Here is a 15066-nt window from a genome sequence, read left to right on the forward strand (position 1 = left end):
AGGGCTGGCGGACGGCCTCCGGCGGGGGCCCGGGGCTGTCTTCAAGGCCAGTCGTGCAAAGAAGAGGAGCAGCCAACAGCACGACCTGCTCCTCTGAACGGGGGCGCTCCCTCTCCGGCGCCACCGTCCCCCGAACGCAAAACCACCACCCGAACGCCAAGAGCAGCTTTGCACACGTGTGCGGTGCAGGATCAGGCCCGGGGCACGTGTCTTCAAGGCCAGTCGTGCAAAGAAGAGCCCGGGCCCTGCCGTGTCCTGCCCTGCCGTCCCCCCTCCCTTCTGCCACGAAAGCTGGGCAGGCTGTTCCCAGTTTCCCCTCCCAGCTCGCAACGAGGGTTGGATGATTAACGCCTTGCCCGGGCAGGCAAGGAGAAAAAGACCCTTCCTTGCGATGAGGCAACTGGAAGACTTGACTGGAAGAGGAGCAGCGCCAACAGCACGACCTGCTCCTCTGAACGGGGGCGCTCCCTCCCCGGCGCCACCGTCCCCCGAACGCAAAACCACCACCCGAACGCCAAGAGCAGCTTCGCACATGTGTGCGGTGCAGGATCAGGCCCGGGGCACGTGTCTTCAAGGCCAGTCGTGCAAAGAAGAGCCCGGGCCCTGCCGTGTCCTGCCCTGCCGTCACCTCTCCCTTCTGCCCAGGCAACTCCGGATCACGGAAAATAATTCTATCTATACGTACAGAAATTTTTTTTAAAGGAATGTCTCCCCCAAATGGGAACAATTTCCTTCTACACTTCCAACCAAGTGTACTTAACATTAAAAGAGAACTGATAGAACATATTTAATTACTCAAGGTTAGACTCCTAATTCCTCAATTCACTAAAGGAAACTTGGCAAGAAGATGCATCATTTTGCTGCTTTCTACTGGAGCATCTGAGGGAGAAGAGCCACTGAGGCAGCTAATACACAAAACATGATCAAAAGTGATTAACAACAGCTTCATATGCAAATTGCATTAATGAAGGAGTGCAAAGTCATCATGTAAATTAAATATGTCAAATCTCTTGGTGAACTTTCAATCTTGAGAAGAAAAAACACCGCTTTAATTTTTTTACATCATCAATTTTCCAAGATTGAAAATCTAAGAATCTTGGTGCTATAAAACAATTTTCACCTTTTTTTTCTCCTTCAGCAGCCTGACAGGCTGGCCTGATGTGTGCCGAATGCACATGTTAATAGGCCAATCAAAAATGCAAAACAATTCGCAATTACTGCAAGGACCTAATGGTCATTAGAATTTACAACTAGGTAATGAACTAAAGTCTGCCCACACCATGCATATTCATAAAGCAATTTAGCCTTTGAAGATTAAAGAAGTGCTTAAAATTCAAATGAGCTTTAGCAAATTATCAGTAAGATTCATCCAAAAAGCAAAAGGGTTTTTCTTCCTGTGATTTCCTTATTTTTTTAATGCAAAATTGTTATATCTTCCAGACCGAGCTCCAACTAAACACAGGGCTCCGAGTCAAGCCAAAGGGGCTGGAGACAAACAGAGGCAGAAAACATTGTTATGGACTTTGTTCAGAAAACTAAGCCCTTAAGAGCCAAACCTATCTCTAAACATGGTAATTTATCAAAAGCAGCACAGACTTGCTCATAGGCAGTATTGTGTGCCGCTCTCCGAGAGCAGATTAACAAGATTTCCGCCACCCTCCAAAAAAGCCTTTTTCCCCTCAAGTCACATCTTCCGTGTAAACAGCAAATGTATTATAAAAACATTATTTTCATCAAAGTGCAGCAGCATTAATTTTAGGAACTCGCTGCATTTAAAAAGGAGGGATGAAAAGATCTCCGCACCGGAGCGTGCCACCGAGAAAGTCGCTTCGCTCCCAGGGAGCGAAGCCGCCGCCGAGAGAGAGAGAGGAGTTTGAGGGGGGACCGCTCAGCGCCGGCGGCCGCTCGCGAACTTGGCTCCGCTCTCGGCCGGCCCCGTCGGGGCCTGATCCTGCTGGCACCTCCTGTGGCACCCCGAGGGGCGCGGCGGAGGGGAGCCCCGGCTTTGCCAGCGACCCCGGGGGCAGGAGGCGGTTGGGGAAGGAAGGCTGCTCCACCTGCCTCCCCGGCGCCCCGACTTTGAAGGATGGATGAACGTTCAAATAATTTCTACTCCCGCCTCCCCAGCCTTCCCCAGCCTCATGGCTTATCTTACCTGCGCCCCTGCAGAGCAAAAAAGAGGATGCCCGGGGCCGTGCTAACGCCCCACATTTTTAACATTTATTAGACAGAATAGGACCTGGCGCCACGCGAAAGCCGCACCAGCAAACATCTGTATCAGCCACGAGTCCCCGGTTTTGACCGATTCCCCCCGACATCAACGTTACTTCACATGAGGAGAGTTCAGCGAGGGCCGATACGGGATGTGACAGCATAAATCAGAATTAGATTAAAAACAAAAGTTTAGAAACTACAGCCGGGTCGCCGAGCTCTTCAAGGCCATGTCTCCCAAGCAGCCTCCAAGTCATCTCCCCCACGAGGAGATTTCCCTCCCCCCCCCTTCTCTTCCGGAGACGGCACACAGACGTAAAAACCGCACCACTGGGCTCCGAGTATTCCTTAAAATAAAGCAATTAACTTATTTCCAGGCTCCAGCAAGCGATCGTGACAGCCTCCCCCCGGCAGAAAGTGGGAGCCGTGGTCCCTTGACCCCCGGCCAACACAAAAGAGGCAGCCCCAGCACAATGCCTGCTGTCAGCAACTGAATTATTTTTATACAGGAATTTTTATCTCTATTGTACAAACAAGTATGTGTCTGTGCTGACTTGTTAAGCAATCCACTTGTATGTAGAATAAGATTTTTTTTTCCCTGCTACCAGTCACACAGCTCTAAGATCAGAAGAAATACATACTCTTTGAAGCTCCTCAAATGTTTTAGTTAAAAGGACAGCAGTTGTTTTCAAAGATCCAAGAGTATCTTTATCAGAATTTAATTTTTCCTCATTGATTTTTTTTCTAAGGTAACACAAATTTAACACAGGACAGTTTATTACAAAATAATACAGCCTCTAAATAATCTTCCGGGAGGTAATACTCTCTTTTTCCAAATGCATCCCACTGTGTTTTACCTCCTCAAAGAGAACAAGGCTCCCCAACTCCTCTTTCTCTTTGCGCAACAACTATTTCCTAAATATGAAAATCAGCATCGATAATAGAGAAAACGCAGCGAAAAGCCCCTGGCCACCCTCACGCAGTAAATGCTCCACGCACTTGCGGTGCCCTGGCTGAAGCACGGCAGTTTTGCTGATATATTCTCTTACTCCAGAAAGAATAAACTCAGTAGCTAAAATGCAACGAAACCCAGATGATTCATGCAATGTCCAAAAAAAACCAGCTGTGATGCTGTAGCAAAGTAACGCTGGGTGACAAATAAATTACTGAGAATTTGGGGGGGGGGGGGGGGCTTTTTTTTTTTTCTAATTGGTGGGAATTTGGGGGGGGGGGGGAGGCATTTTTATTTTTGCATTTTATATTTTGCTGCCTGCTAAATCAATTAAGTTGAGCAATGAATGCGGAATTAAACTCCTTACTTCCTAAGGAGTGAGGAACTGTAATGTGTGTTTATTTTAAAAAGGTAATAGTCTGCCTGCTAAATCAATTAAGTTGAGCAATGAATGCGGAATTAAACTCCTTACTTCCTAAGGAGTGAGGAACTGTAATGTGTGTTTATTTTAAAAAGGTAATAGTTGTAGTAATAGTAGTAATAATAATATTAATAATAATATCCACAACAACAATAATAACACCACTGAAGGCAGGGCTCCTCTTTAAGCCTTTGTTGTTCAGCAGTAATTCCATTGTTTATTTAGGCAGAGGTTTTTCTATCTGAAGCTAAGATCAAATCGTAGGTGTAATTGTTCAGCACTTAGGCAAAGCAGGGGGAGGACAGAAGCAGAAAGTCCTTGGTTTTGACTGACCAAAGCTCCCCGGGTCTCCCTCCACCAGCACCCGCTCCGGTGCCAATTCAGCACCCTCTGAAGCTGCTTCAGACCTCAATACCACCCTGACAACGCCTACCTGGAAGGGCAGAGTTGAAGCACTGCCTTCTCCTCGACAGCTATTTCACAGGGATATTAAGCCTCGTTTCCTTGACGGTAATGCAGTTGTTTGGTTTTTGCTTCTTGCTCCAGTCTTGGTGTTTTAGCTGTTTAGTGTAAAACACAAAAATCTGAGCTCGAGCTGAGCTCCATACCCATCAAATAGGGGAAAGCGGTGGGGTTTTTTTAACAGCAACATGTTCAGGTAAAAAGTTCCAGCAGAATTGCAGCAGGCAAGCGGGGAGAGGTCTCCGGGGAGAGCAGAGAGAAGAAACACTTTGGTGCACTGTCTGCAAACCCAGAATTCAGCAGCTTTTTTTGGCAGCCAATTTGTTTCAAGTGTTTTGTTTCAGGAAACGTATGTATTTTTCTTTGTGCATTTTGTGGATTTACTACAACCGCTCCTGACAGCTGTTGATTCAGTTAAATGAGCACATTATTAAAAATCCTCTAACGTAGCCGCGCTGAAAAACAGACACCTTTGGATGGAGCTGAAGATCTGAACCCAGAAGAAGATGCAAATGAAACCTCTGTGAAGAGGATGTACAGCCTGGGCTGTGCCTGCAGGCGGGGGGGGGGGCAAAGGCAGCCCCAGCCCCTGTTTGTGCTGTCTTTCTTTTCTTTGTTTCGACCAGACCCAGATACTAAAAAGGAACGAAAAGCAAAGCAAACGATCCCAGATAGAAAAAAAATAAATGTTTGCTAATACTTGGGAAAATTACAGCCCCAGCAGGCTGGCATTAATGCGCTTCAAATAATTCTGCACTGTGCCCCATACTTTGTTTTCTGTCCGTACTTACTAGCCAATTTTGCAGAGGAAGAACACCTATACGGAACGAGGAGGGAAAGAAGTGGATGTTTTCATTTTGCTTTAGATCAAAGGCAAACAAGAATGCAAACTGTGGCATATTGAATATTTTTTTCCACTGCTATCATTCACACCAGGCTATCGAAGTTTTATACAATTCCCCAGCCCGGCTGCATATTAAGCTGGCTGTGTACAGCTTTATTACAGCGTGGTGGTGAGGAAACATTAATATTCCTGTGTTGCATCTGACAGCACATTTACATGTGCCCATCTGAGCTCACACCTGAGAGCTGCTCCAAGGTACAGTAGCTGTGCTCCGATTGTAAAGGCAAATGAAGAACACAAATTCCCTGCTGGGATCGGGGCTGACCTCACCACACCCCACACCGCAAACCTTTCCCTTGCCAACCCGAGGCAATGCCACCTCCGAATGAAGAATGAGCCGGGGAGCAGCCACCAAGTTACCAGCCCTCGCGGAAGAAGAGCGAAAAGCCTCGCTGAAATATTTTAAAGATGCACAGCGAGTGCAGCTGGCCAATAAAGGTTGGGAAATAAACTCGCTGAACCCCGCGCGGGATGCGTTGCATACTAAACCTGATTAGGAAGACGGGGAGGATGTTTATGGGCTTCAAAATGGGTTTGGCGTTAACACAGGAGGGTTTGAATAACGGGAGCGCTTGGTCTGCCCGTCCATGAGGGTCCGCAGTCGCCGGTCCAGCTCCTGCAAGCGTTTAAGTGCGCAGGTGCCGTTCGGTCCGTGCCCGGCAGGGCAAAGCGCACCCGGGGTGGGGGCCTTGAAGAGCAAACTTGAGTTTCATGGAAATTCATGATGAAATGGAAAACAGGTCATCCCAACCGCTCGGGCGGCTTGTGGGTCCATTAACGTGCCTGTTATTTTTAAAAGTAGGTAATAAATCACAGCAATCCATGTACTGATATCAGCCATCGTGGGCCCAAACCTGCTATGCCCGACGTTACCAGGAGGCAGGCTGGAGCTACTGCGTTTGTATAAAGCGAGATAAAATGTGTTCGTTAGCCCAGGGGGAAAAAAAAAACAAACCAACCAACCAATGGTTAATTTTAGGGCCATGCTACCAGTATGAATATAGGTCTTAACGTACTAAAAATATGTGATCTCGGCGTATTTTATGAACTTGTGCAATATCCCAGAAGCTGACACATAAAACAGAGCCCTCCCGGACGGAAGCGGCGTTCAGACGCCCGCCAGGCTGAGAAGACGACCTCCCCGGACTCGCGACATCGCTGGCAGCACCACGACCCAAACAAAATCGCAACAAGCAGAAAGGTAACGAGAGCTCCTCAGCGATTAGCTAAAAAAAAAAAAAAAAACCAAACCCAAAACAACCCCAACACAACCAAGTGGCAACGTGCCAGGCCGTGTCCAGCTTGATGCTAAACGCCTTTTATTGCACAAAGCTGGTACTATTGGATATAAAAACAGACCCAAGTTTGAAGGGAATTTTGTCCAGAAAATTTCCGTAATGAGGATGCGCGCAGGCAAACAACTGGAGGCTGAACTCCCGTTGCCTGACACTGCCTCGCCTGCCTCTTTAATCGTCTCCATTATTTGAATGAAGTAAGAAAGAGCTCGTGGGCTGAGGGTTGCATACACAAAACGGGGTGATGCTAATAGGCCTCCTCCTCTTTAAAAGAGGCACTACCAAATTATGGGAACGTTTAGGGAAGACTTTATTTCTCCCACCGGGCTAATTTGAAGGTGTTTAATTTACTCCCTGCCTCAGTTTCCATCACCCGGCATTCGTTGTTGGGACTCGCTGCACAGAGCCTTACGTTTATTACGCACATTATTTTCAAAGCTTTCGGCACGTGATGCTAACGTGCGCCTTTTCAGATCTATATGAGGTTTAACGCGTGCCGGGCTGCCTCTTCAACCACAAGTATTTTGGACGCAGCGATGCTTCAGCCCATGGTGAGCTCCACAATTAGATGTCCCATACAATAGGAGAAAGAATGCAAAACATTATTTCTCATCCTCTAAACCAGAAGATCTGATTTGCAGGAAACAAAAAAGCAGAAAGATTCAGGGCAACTGCAACATTCTGATGCTCCCCTGGAAGGATCACGCCGATGCAGAGGAAAACTTTCTACCCTGCTTCTGTGCTTCGAGTGAACTCGTATTTGTGTTTCCAGTAAAGAGCCATTTTTACATTAACTGTCTGTAACAGCAGGGAATAGGAAAACTAACACAATCTTTACCTCGTACAAAGGATGATATTGGTGTCACGTGTTCGCTTCTTCAAAAAATGTTTTTTATAAAAGACAACGGGGAAAGCAGAGGAACGATTGACTCTTCCCCGTACCCCCGCGCGAGTAGCGTTAGAGCAACTTTTTGATCCCCTACATTTTTTCCTTCCATCCATCCCAGTCTTCTGACAATGCCAACAATTGCAAGACACTTCTGGAGCTCAATCATGCAATCATCGTGACACTTCTATTTACAATTTGTCTTAGAAAGAGTTTCTCTGACATTGTACTTTGACAAAACAGCCAAGCTGCCAGTTCACAACCTTTCTCTGTCTTATTTACAAATACAACTTGGACGCAGGGCTCCGAACCTCAGGAGCGGGAGCCTTTGGGTAGCACCCTCCCTATTTTTCCCAGCCTGTGCTCTCTGTTTCTTTGTATGGGGAAGGCAGACAGAATCCGACTCCGAAATATTTCCATATTCCTTCCCCCTCCCCTTTTTTTAAGCTTTCATCTTATTGTCCAGATGCAATGCTAACTATTCAATGCAGACGTCAATAATTTTTTTGTCTCCGGAACAAAACAAAATAATAAGGAATCGCAATTTACAACCTACAGAATTACAATGGCAACTACTAATAACAGCCCAAGAAAATTTCTGTGGCGTAATGACTACTCAAAGACATTGCCTCCTGAGAACTGTAATAATCAAATGTACTTGGTCCAAAATTTAGTACCAAATTATGTCCACCTTCCCCCCGATTACTGCAGACAGAGGTTTTTCTTACGTTATTTTCCCACGTATTTTATTTGAATGCCACAAGCAGCCCGAGAATAAAGGATGGGAGCAGTAAAAATGATCTCCCCTCCTCCTCCCCTCTTTGTACAGTAACTACGGCATCCGCAGATACACACTCGGCATTGTAAAGGGGAATACGCAGCAGCACTCCAAAGTGTTCCTCCAACTGAATCCAAGTAACATTTAGGATCCTTCCTCGCCCAAAAAACAGCCTTTCATTAATTCCCTCGGATTTATACATTCAACAAACAAACCGCTAAAACCTGACACCGGCGGACGATAAATATTTCTTCAGCCTTTTCAATAAGTGAACAGCGATTTTACATTCACTGATCTCTAGATACTTCAGTTAATATTTCCCCCTATTGTAAAATATGGGAGCGGATAACTAAAGCCCTGCCGTAGCACTCACTGCAAATCACGGGCTGCCGGTGTCTGGTGGTGAGGCTTTGACATACATATTGATGAAAGCTGCCTCATTGGACCCACACAACATATCCTATTAATTTTCAGTTAAATTTATGACATTTCAGCTATAGCGCTGGATCAGCATCACTCAAAATTTTACAGCAAGTCAAAGCGACGCGCAGGCAGACACCCACACGGAAGAGACAGGTACGCATGCCTGCACCTATATGGATCTCACAGCTACTGCACAGGTTGCACACATACATATAAGCTCTTGTAGTCATCCCCGTCTCTGGAAAACGGTGAGGATAAAGAGCAGCCTATCGACGGTTAAAATAGACATCATTTCTCCCTGCATTTGAATGACTCGCTGCCTCCTTCCTTGCCTTTAGATGAGCCGATCCTTAACCGTTACTTATCTTAAGATGATCTTTTACTGTAACACACCAACTTACTGACTACAAAACTGCAGACAGAGCACATGCTGCATCCAGAGCTAACCTAGAGCACCTCCGTATCCAGAGCTAACCTGTAACACCTCTTTCAGCCTAACAACTGATTTGGGGCATTTTTACGTTGCTACTGAATACGTATTTTCTGGTCTTTCACCAGAAAGAATCAGTTCCCTCAACGCCTGCGTATTTTTCTAAAGGCAGCCTCTGTCCTTTTTTTTTCATTAATTACACACTCGTATCTTTTTGCATTTCGCATTCTTGCACAGAAATCAGATATAAAATATCAGCATTCGAAGAGCCCAAGGTTCACTGCAGGGGCCTTCCAGAAACCTGAACTCCACAGCTCACTCCAAGACCCTCACCGGTGACTTTACTGCCAGACCCCACAAACTCCTGGACAGGGGTCACTCCAGCTATTGCCACACTTCTTTGGGATAACGAGGGAGCTAAACTCATCCACGTGAAAGGGGAGACGAAAACACGAAGGGGAGGGACAGCGCGAGACCCCGTAACTCCTGGTGCTCCTTTCCCGCCTCCCACAGCCAGGCTGCATTTCCCACCACAGGGAACAACCAGGGGACCCCAGCGCCCATCGGCTCCGTCCCGGCCGGGGACGCGCAGGAGAAGACCTGTGCTCTCGGACCGCTCGTCCGCGGGCACGGCTGGGCACCACCGCGCAGAAAACTTGGGGCCGGAGATGCCCGGACGACCGCAGCTCAGTCTCTACTCACAACAGCGCTCGTGGCTTGCACCACGGACCCGAGCCCGCTCCCAGCCAGGCCCACCCGCACAGCAAAGGCGATCCCTGCGTGTAAGAGCGAGCAGGATCAGGCCCCTGCCGATGTGCCCCTCTCCTTACCCATTGCCCTCCGCTCACCGAACCATTTAAAGTCAGTTAAAAACCACAGCCTTTTCTGAATTAACGGCCCCGTGACACCGTGCGAGGCCAAATCCTGCTCACTTCACATCACCCGCGCCACGCGAAAGCGTGATTTGGCTCGCCGAGTCTCCCGCGCCAAACGAGTACCAGAGCAAAACCCTCAGCCGAGGAGGTTTCCCCACGTGCAGAACTCGCCGCCGTGGCCATCCCTCCGGCCGAGGGACCTATTCAGGACCACGGGGAGGAGAGCGGGTTTAATTCTTGCTTGACAGATACTGTGTTTTGTCTTTTCAACAGAGCGGCGCCGTACGTAAATACAGCGTTACATCATACCGCCGCTCCTCCATATTTGGTGATTTAGTATGGCTCCAGAGCTCGGAAGACTACAAATCCCTTCCGCCAGGCTCCCGCTTCATTAATCATGCCCTACGCTTCTGCTCGTTTTCCATCAGATCACAGGCAGCACATGGAAATGGGCACTGCCCTCTACCACTCCGGGGGGGGGGAAAAAAAACCACCTTTAACGTCCATGGCTGGGAAGTGCAATATGCGGAATTATTGGGTTTTTTAAGTCTCATTCAAAACACAGCTTAGCAGTAGCTGAGCCTCTGTTTCCTCTTAAACATACATATATACATGTATTCAAAGCAATACCTATTACTCCGCGGAAACAGTATATATTCATTCACACGCCGTATGCGTGTGGACGCACATGGCTTTGCATACACACATGCGCACAGACACAGGCGCACCGATACATATTTGCTGCCACCGCAACAGCCTCAAAACTACAGCTCTCCAGCGTGATTTGCCGGCTGGTTTGGAGGCCGGGGAGGCTGCGGGAGTATCGCGGTGAACCTCCCAGCGCCTACTGCCCTATTATGGTTTAACTTCGTGGCCAAAGCAAGCCCAAGACAAGCTCCAGCACATCGTGTGATGATGTACTGCGCCTCTGACAACCCTGAGCGGTCCTGTGGGCTCCCCAAAGAGGGGTACCGGCAGTGCCGCATCCCAAACATCGCTGGGAAGGGGGGTTTGAAAGTGGTTCAGGCATTTGTTGGTGTTGATACGCTGCGGTCTCGCCTTTTTCGACCAGTAGCGTTGGCGCGGTTTGAAGTGATTTGCAACGCTCGCTGCAAATGGGTAGTACTCTTGTTTACTAGCAGGATTTTAAAAGCAGAGCGTGCCTTGTTACGCTCCCAGGGCTCTGGGATTTTCTTTCACGTAGTACGCTCTATTTTTTAACCTTATTTGTGAAAGTATCTGCACGGCAAATGGCTTTCCGGTTTAAAAAAAAAAAAAAAAAAAATGCTAAGAAATGGAATTATTTACCCTTTTTTTTTAAATTACATTTTATATTGTTTGTTGCACAAAACAGAACTCTGCCTTGGACATTTGTACGGCTGACATGTGGTTGTGTAAACCGCAAACAAAATCAAGATACATCTGTCAAAACCACATCAGAGACAAGAGAGAGCACAGCGAAGCATTTATCATTTGGCTGAGGAGGCAGGCTGCAGAGAGCGGCCTTTCCTGTCAAACCAACCTTTTGAAATTTCCAACATGCCCTTAAACTTTTCGAATAAGCATGTCTGTGCGCTTCAGCAACTGCCCTCTCTACTCTGGCCTGGCCAGTCGAAAATGGCATCTTAAAGTCAAGGTCGGTGGTGTCACTTTGCCATGGGGCTGTGTTTAATTACAGTCCATACGCTGACAGCCAATATGGAACCAAGGCTGGCTGATGCTCGGTTAACTCTTTCACCCCTGACTTTGCCAAAGACTCGAAAGCTCCTCGCTTTATCGCGTGGCAGGCTCTGAAATCTCCTCCTGCAGCGCTACGGCAGGCGAGACACTGGGAGACGGTGACTACAATACAGGCAAATCACGAGAGCGGCCTCAAACAATACTGTTAGAAATACCGGCTGGCACGGCACGTGCCTGTTGATCCTGCCTCTGCGCAGGCACTAGGAAATACCGGTCGTGCGCTCACCGCTAACCGAAGGCAGGGTATTTAACACGTCGGCCGTCACGGCGAGCAGAACAGAGAGACAGACACAGCAGTTTACAACTGCGAACATGCTACGTTGCAACTGAAACGGAAATGAACTCGCAAACACTTCTCCTTGCTTTAATTTACCTGCTATATGTTCCTGTTTAGGGCAAATTCCTCTAGATGACGTTGATAAACAATCGTCATCCTCTGGCGTAACCTGGATGCCAACCTCCACAGGATTGGATGCTTTTTTCAGCTCACTTGGTGAGGGTGAAGGTGGCTTATCCACAGCCTTCTCTAAGCAGAGACTGCCATTGCATTGTTTCCGTTTGTGCTCAATAAAAATAAGAATGTCCCCCAACGGGAAGTTCATCTGACACTGGCCACAAGTGAGGAGGTCGTGGTCCCCTTCCGGAGCTCCCAATGTGCCATGTTCAGGTTCGTCATCAGTGAGAATGGCTTCAAGAGGTTCGGCTGCAGTTTGAGAAACAAAAGGAGAATCATTAGAGCTCTCGGGAAAGGCACCGGGCGCGGGGGGGGGAAGGAACGCGCCGAGCCCCCTCTTCATGAATATTACACCCTGCTCACAACGTCCGCCTGCTCCCCCCCCAACTAAACCCATGCAACACGGCTATTAGCACGGCAGCGAGGAGATGAATTCATCAGTTACAGGGAAGAGATTTTGCAGAAGCAGCTGTAGCACGCAGAACTCGGAGAGCGAGCACTGCAACTGGCTCTGTGTTCCTACATGAGGACAAATTTCTGACTCGACTGAAAGATTCAGTGGTAAAATTAAATGGATAGGCTGAAAGAATACGCTGCAAAACTCTTGTGGCACTACGAAGAGAAGCAAATATGGTGTTTTACTGCCAGATGTATTATTTATGTATATGAATTCAAGGCTAAAAGCACGGCACACACTCTCTCACACACATACGGGTGTGTATTTTCCACCAGCCAGACCTAGTTTCTAAAATTCAGAAGCCTGACCTACGCGGGTGCGGGTGCAGGCAAAAGGTGTTTCAACATATAGACGTTGCATATTCCCCATACAGGCCGTGCAGGTAGCACGCGTGTGTGTAAAAGAGCAGAGAGGGAGAGCCAGACCGCATGGCCGCACACACCCAGGCACCGACACACGCGACACATCTAGCCCTTGTAACGCACGTGCGTACGTATACGTATGTATTTGTGTCGCTATCCCTACCAGGCCGTTTGCGGCTTCCAATTTAAAAATTCGAAAGCCGGGAGTTATTCGTGGGGGAGGGAGGGGACGAGACAAATAAATAAATAAATGGCAGAAACCGAACGATAAAAAGCAAGTGCAGCAGAAATGCCTGCGGGGCGGGGGGAGGCACCTCTCACTTTTCAGCTACTCCTCAGGATTCAAATAAATATCAAATTCACAACCGATTCCACCCAGAGATATTGGCTAGATGGGACATTTTTTTTAGTACTTAAGGAAACAAGGCAAATAGTCATTTTTCCTTTTTCATCCTGAGATAAAGGAATGCCTAAATTATCCTCAACGTGTTAGCACTGGTGGCCCTCAGCATCTAAAAATCAGCGTGGCCAAGCGACTGCCACATTTCCTCGCAACAGTGAGAAGTGCCTTCTTTAGACTCAAAATACCTTGCCTAATGTTGTCAAAGTTGACAAATTTTCTGAATGAGCTCCAAAAAGCTTCATTATGAGGCTATTTCTGCTCACAGAATCGTCAGTGGATGCTCTAACGAGGCAGACGCGGCTCTCTCTTCTGTTGGCTTTTTTTTTTTTTTTTTTTTTTTTTTTGGTTAAGTTAGCAGAGAAATACCTTGGCAATCTGTGTGCAGTCACCATCACCATTGCCTTTCACGAGGGGGAAAAAAAAAATAAAAATAAATACCAGCAGCGTGTCGGTACTCCTCTACCTGCGCAATACAACACGCACGCTAGCAGCAGCGAGCAGGAGGAGAGGGTACTACAAATACAACCCACCTCAAAACACTGCCAGGTAACGCAAGTGAGACAGAATACAACTCCTAAACAGTTAATCAGCCTGACCTTCTTTAGCTGGCTGCCAATTTCACATTTAATGAACTTAAAGCCACAGAGAATCAAAAAATAGATTTTAATTTGACTGCACGATATTGGAACAGATTTTGATAAAGTGCAAAAATCCAGTGAACTCAGGTTAAATTTATTTCAACCCTACCTAGGCTGAATATTGAGGAGGAAGATCTGGAGTAGCTCCCAGTTGTGCTGCGTAAAATAATATTGAAAGAGCACACTACCTCGCCGTACCTCAGCTCCAACTAGGACACAGGGATCCAGTCCATCATTTCTCGCCTCTAGTACTACTTCTAATTTAACGTAAGGTCAACCACAGGAATATGAAGGTTACATTCGTATTAATAAAAACAATGTCTTAATCGCTGGGGTTTTCTTCTAAACTTACAGACCGACAAGATAAGACACACAACGTGCACTCCGCGCTCCTCGGGAAGCCGGGAGAGGAGCAGGGTGTTTCTGCGGGATTGCTGGGCATGGCGTTTTTCTCCCCAGCCGTTCCTCGCGTTCGGACCGAGGGAGTAAATTATTGCGGGACTAATTCCACCAGTAGCTCGCTGCACGCCGCAGACAAAGGTATTTTGCAAATCTAACTTCTAGCTCACCAACTCTCCGCAGCAAAAGACACAAAATGACCCGTATTCCCCTTACAACTGGCTTAGCGAGGAGCTCTGCATAATCATTACTCAGTTATAATGTTTTCCCGCGGCCCGATTTCTTTCTGACGCTGTCAGTTATTATTTAGCAGGGGAAGGTAACCCGCTGCTTCGACACCAGACAGTTAAAAGTAGCGCTAAACAAAAATAGACTTTGCTAAAGTCTGTACCGACCGGGCTGATTTACAATCAAAACCAGGAAATGAAGTGGTAATTCAGAGGTTGCTGATTACACCTCCACATTTCACCTAATTAATTTTATAGGAGGCAAAGTTCTTGAAAATAACAAGATGATCAAATGTACAGATATAAAACCTGTAACCTCAACATTTTCTATGCTCTTAACGTAAATTATTGCTAATTAACAAGAATTATATACTAATGTATGAAATACGGCTGGCACCGTGTTCACTGCAAAACATTTGGCTCCTGATGGAGGCAGAGCCAGCAAAAATACGGTTTTATTATTACTGCTACTTTCAAAACAAAATATAAAATACGGGGTTTACAAGGAAAACGCCAAAATACAATTCACCTGGTCTCGCCACTGATTTGCAGGATGCGTCTTTTAATTCTGGGGCAATCAAAATTCCCTGCCTGGGTCCCTAATCATCCGTCCCTGTTTTTCATGCAAATTGCCCTTCCACCAACATGTCTTTTCAGCTTCCCCCCTTCGCCCTCCTACTCCCCCCTTCTTCCCCGTTCCCAGCCACCAAAACAACCGCACCGTCCGGCAAAAGCGGGATGGATTGATT

General features: G+C 47.2%; 1 protein-coding gene across 1 annotated transcript in view; it reads right to left on the reverse strand.

The window, feature by feature from the left end:
* The window catches only part of BCL11A (B-cell CLL/lymphoma 11A), a 74209-nt gene that overhangs the window by 56154 nt on the left and 2989 nt on the right, over positions 1 to 15066 (reverse strand). The window contains 1 exon segment of the mRNA XM_009282511.1: positions 11751 to 12080. Within this exon segment, the coding sequence (XP_009280786.1) occupies positions 11751 to 12080 (330 nt within the window).

Source organism: Aptenodytes forsteri, unplaced genomic scaffold (assembly GCF_000699145.1).
Source record: "Aptenodytes forsteri isolate BGI_AS27 unplaced genomic scaffold, ASM69914v1 Scaffold5, whole genome shotgun sequence".
NCBI classification, from domain to species: Eukaryota; Metazoa; Chordata; class Aves; order Sphenisciformes; family Spheniscidae; genus Aptenodytes; species Aptenodytes forsteri.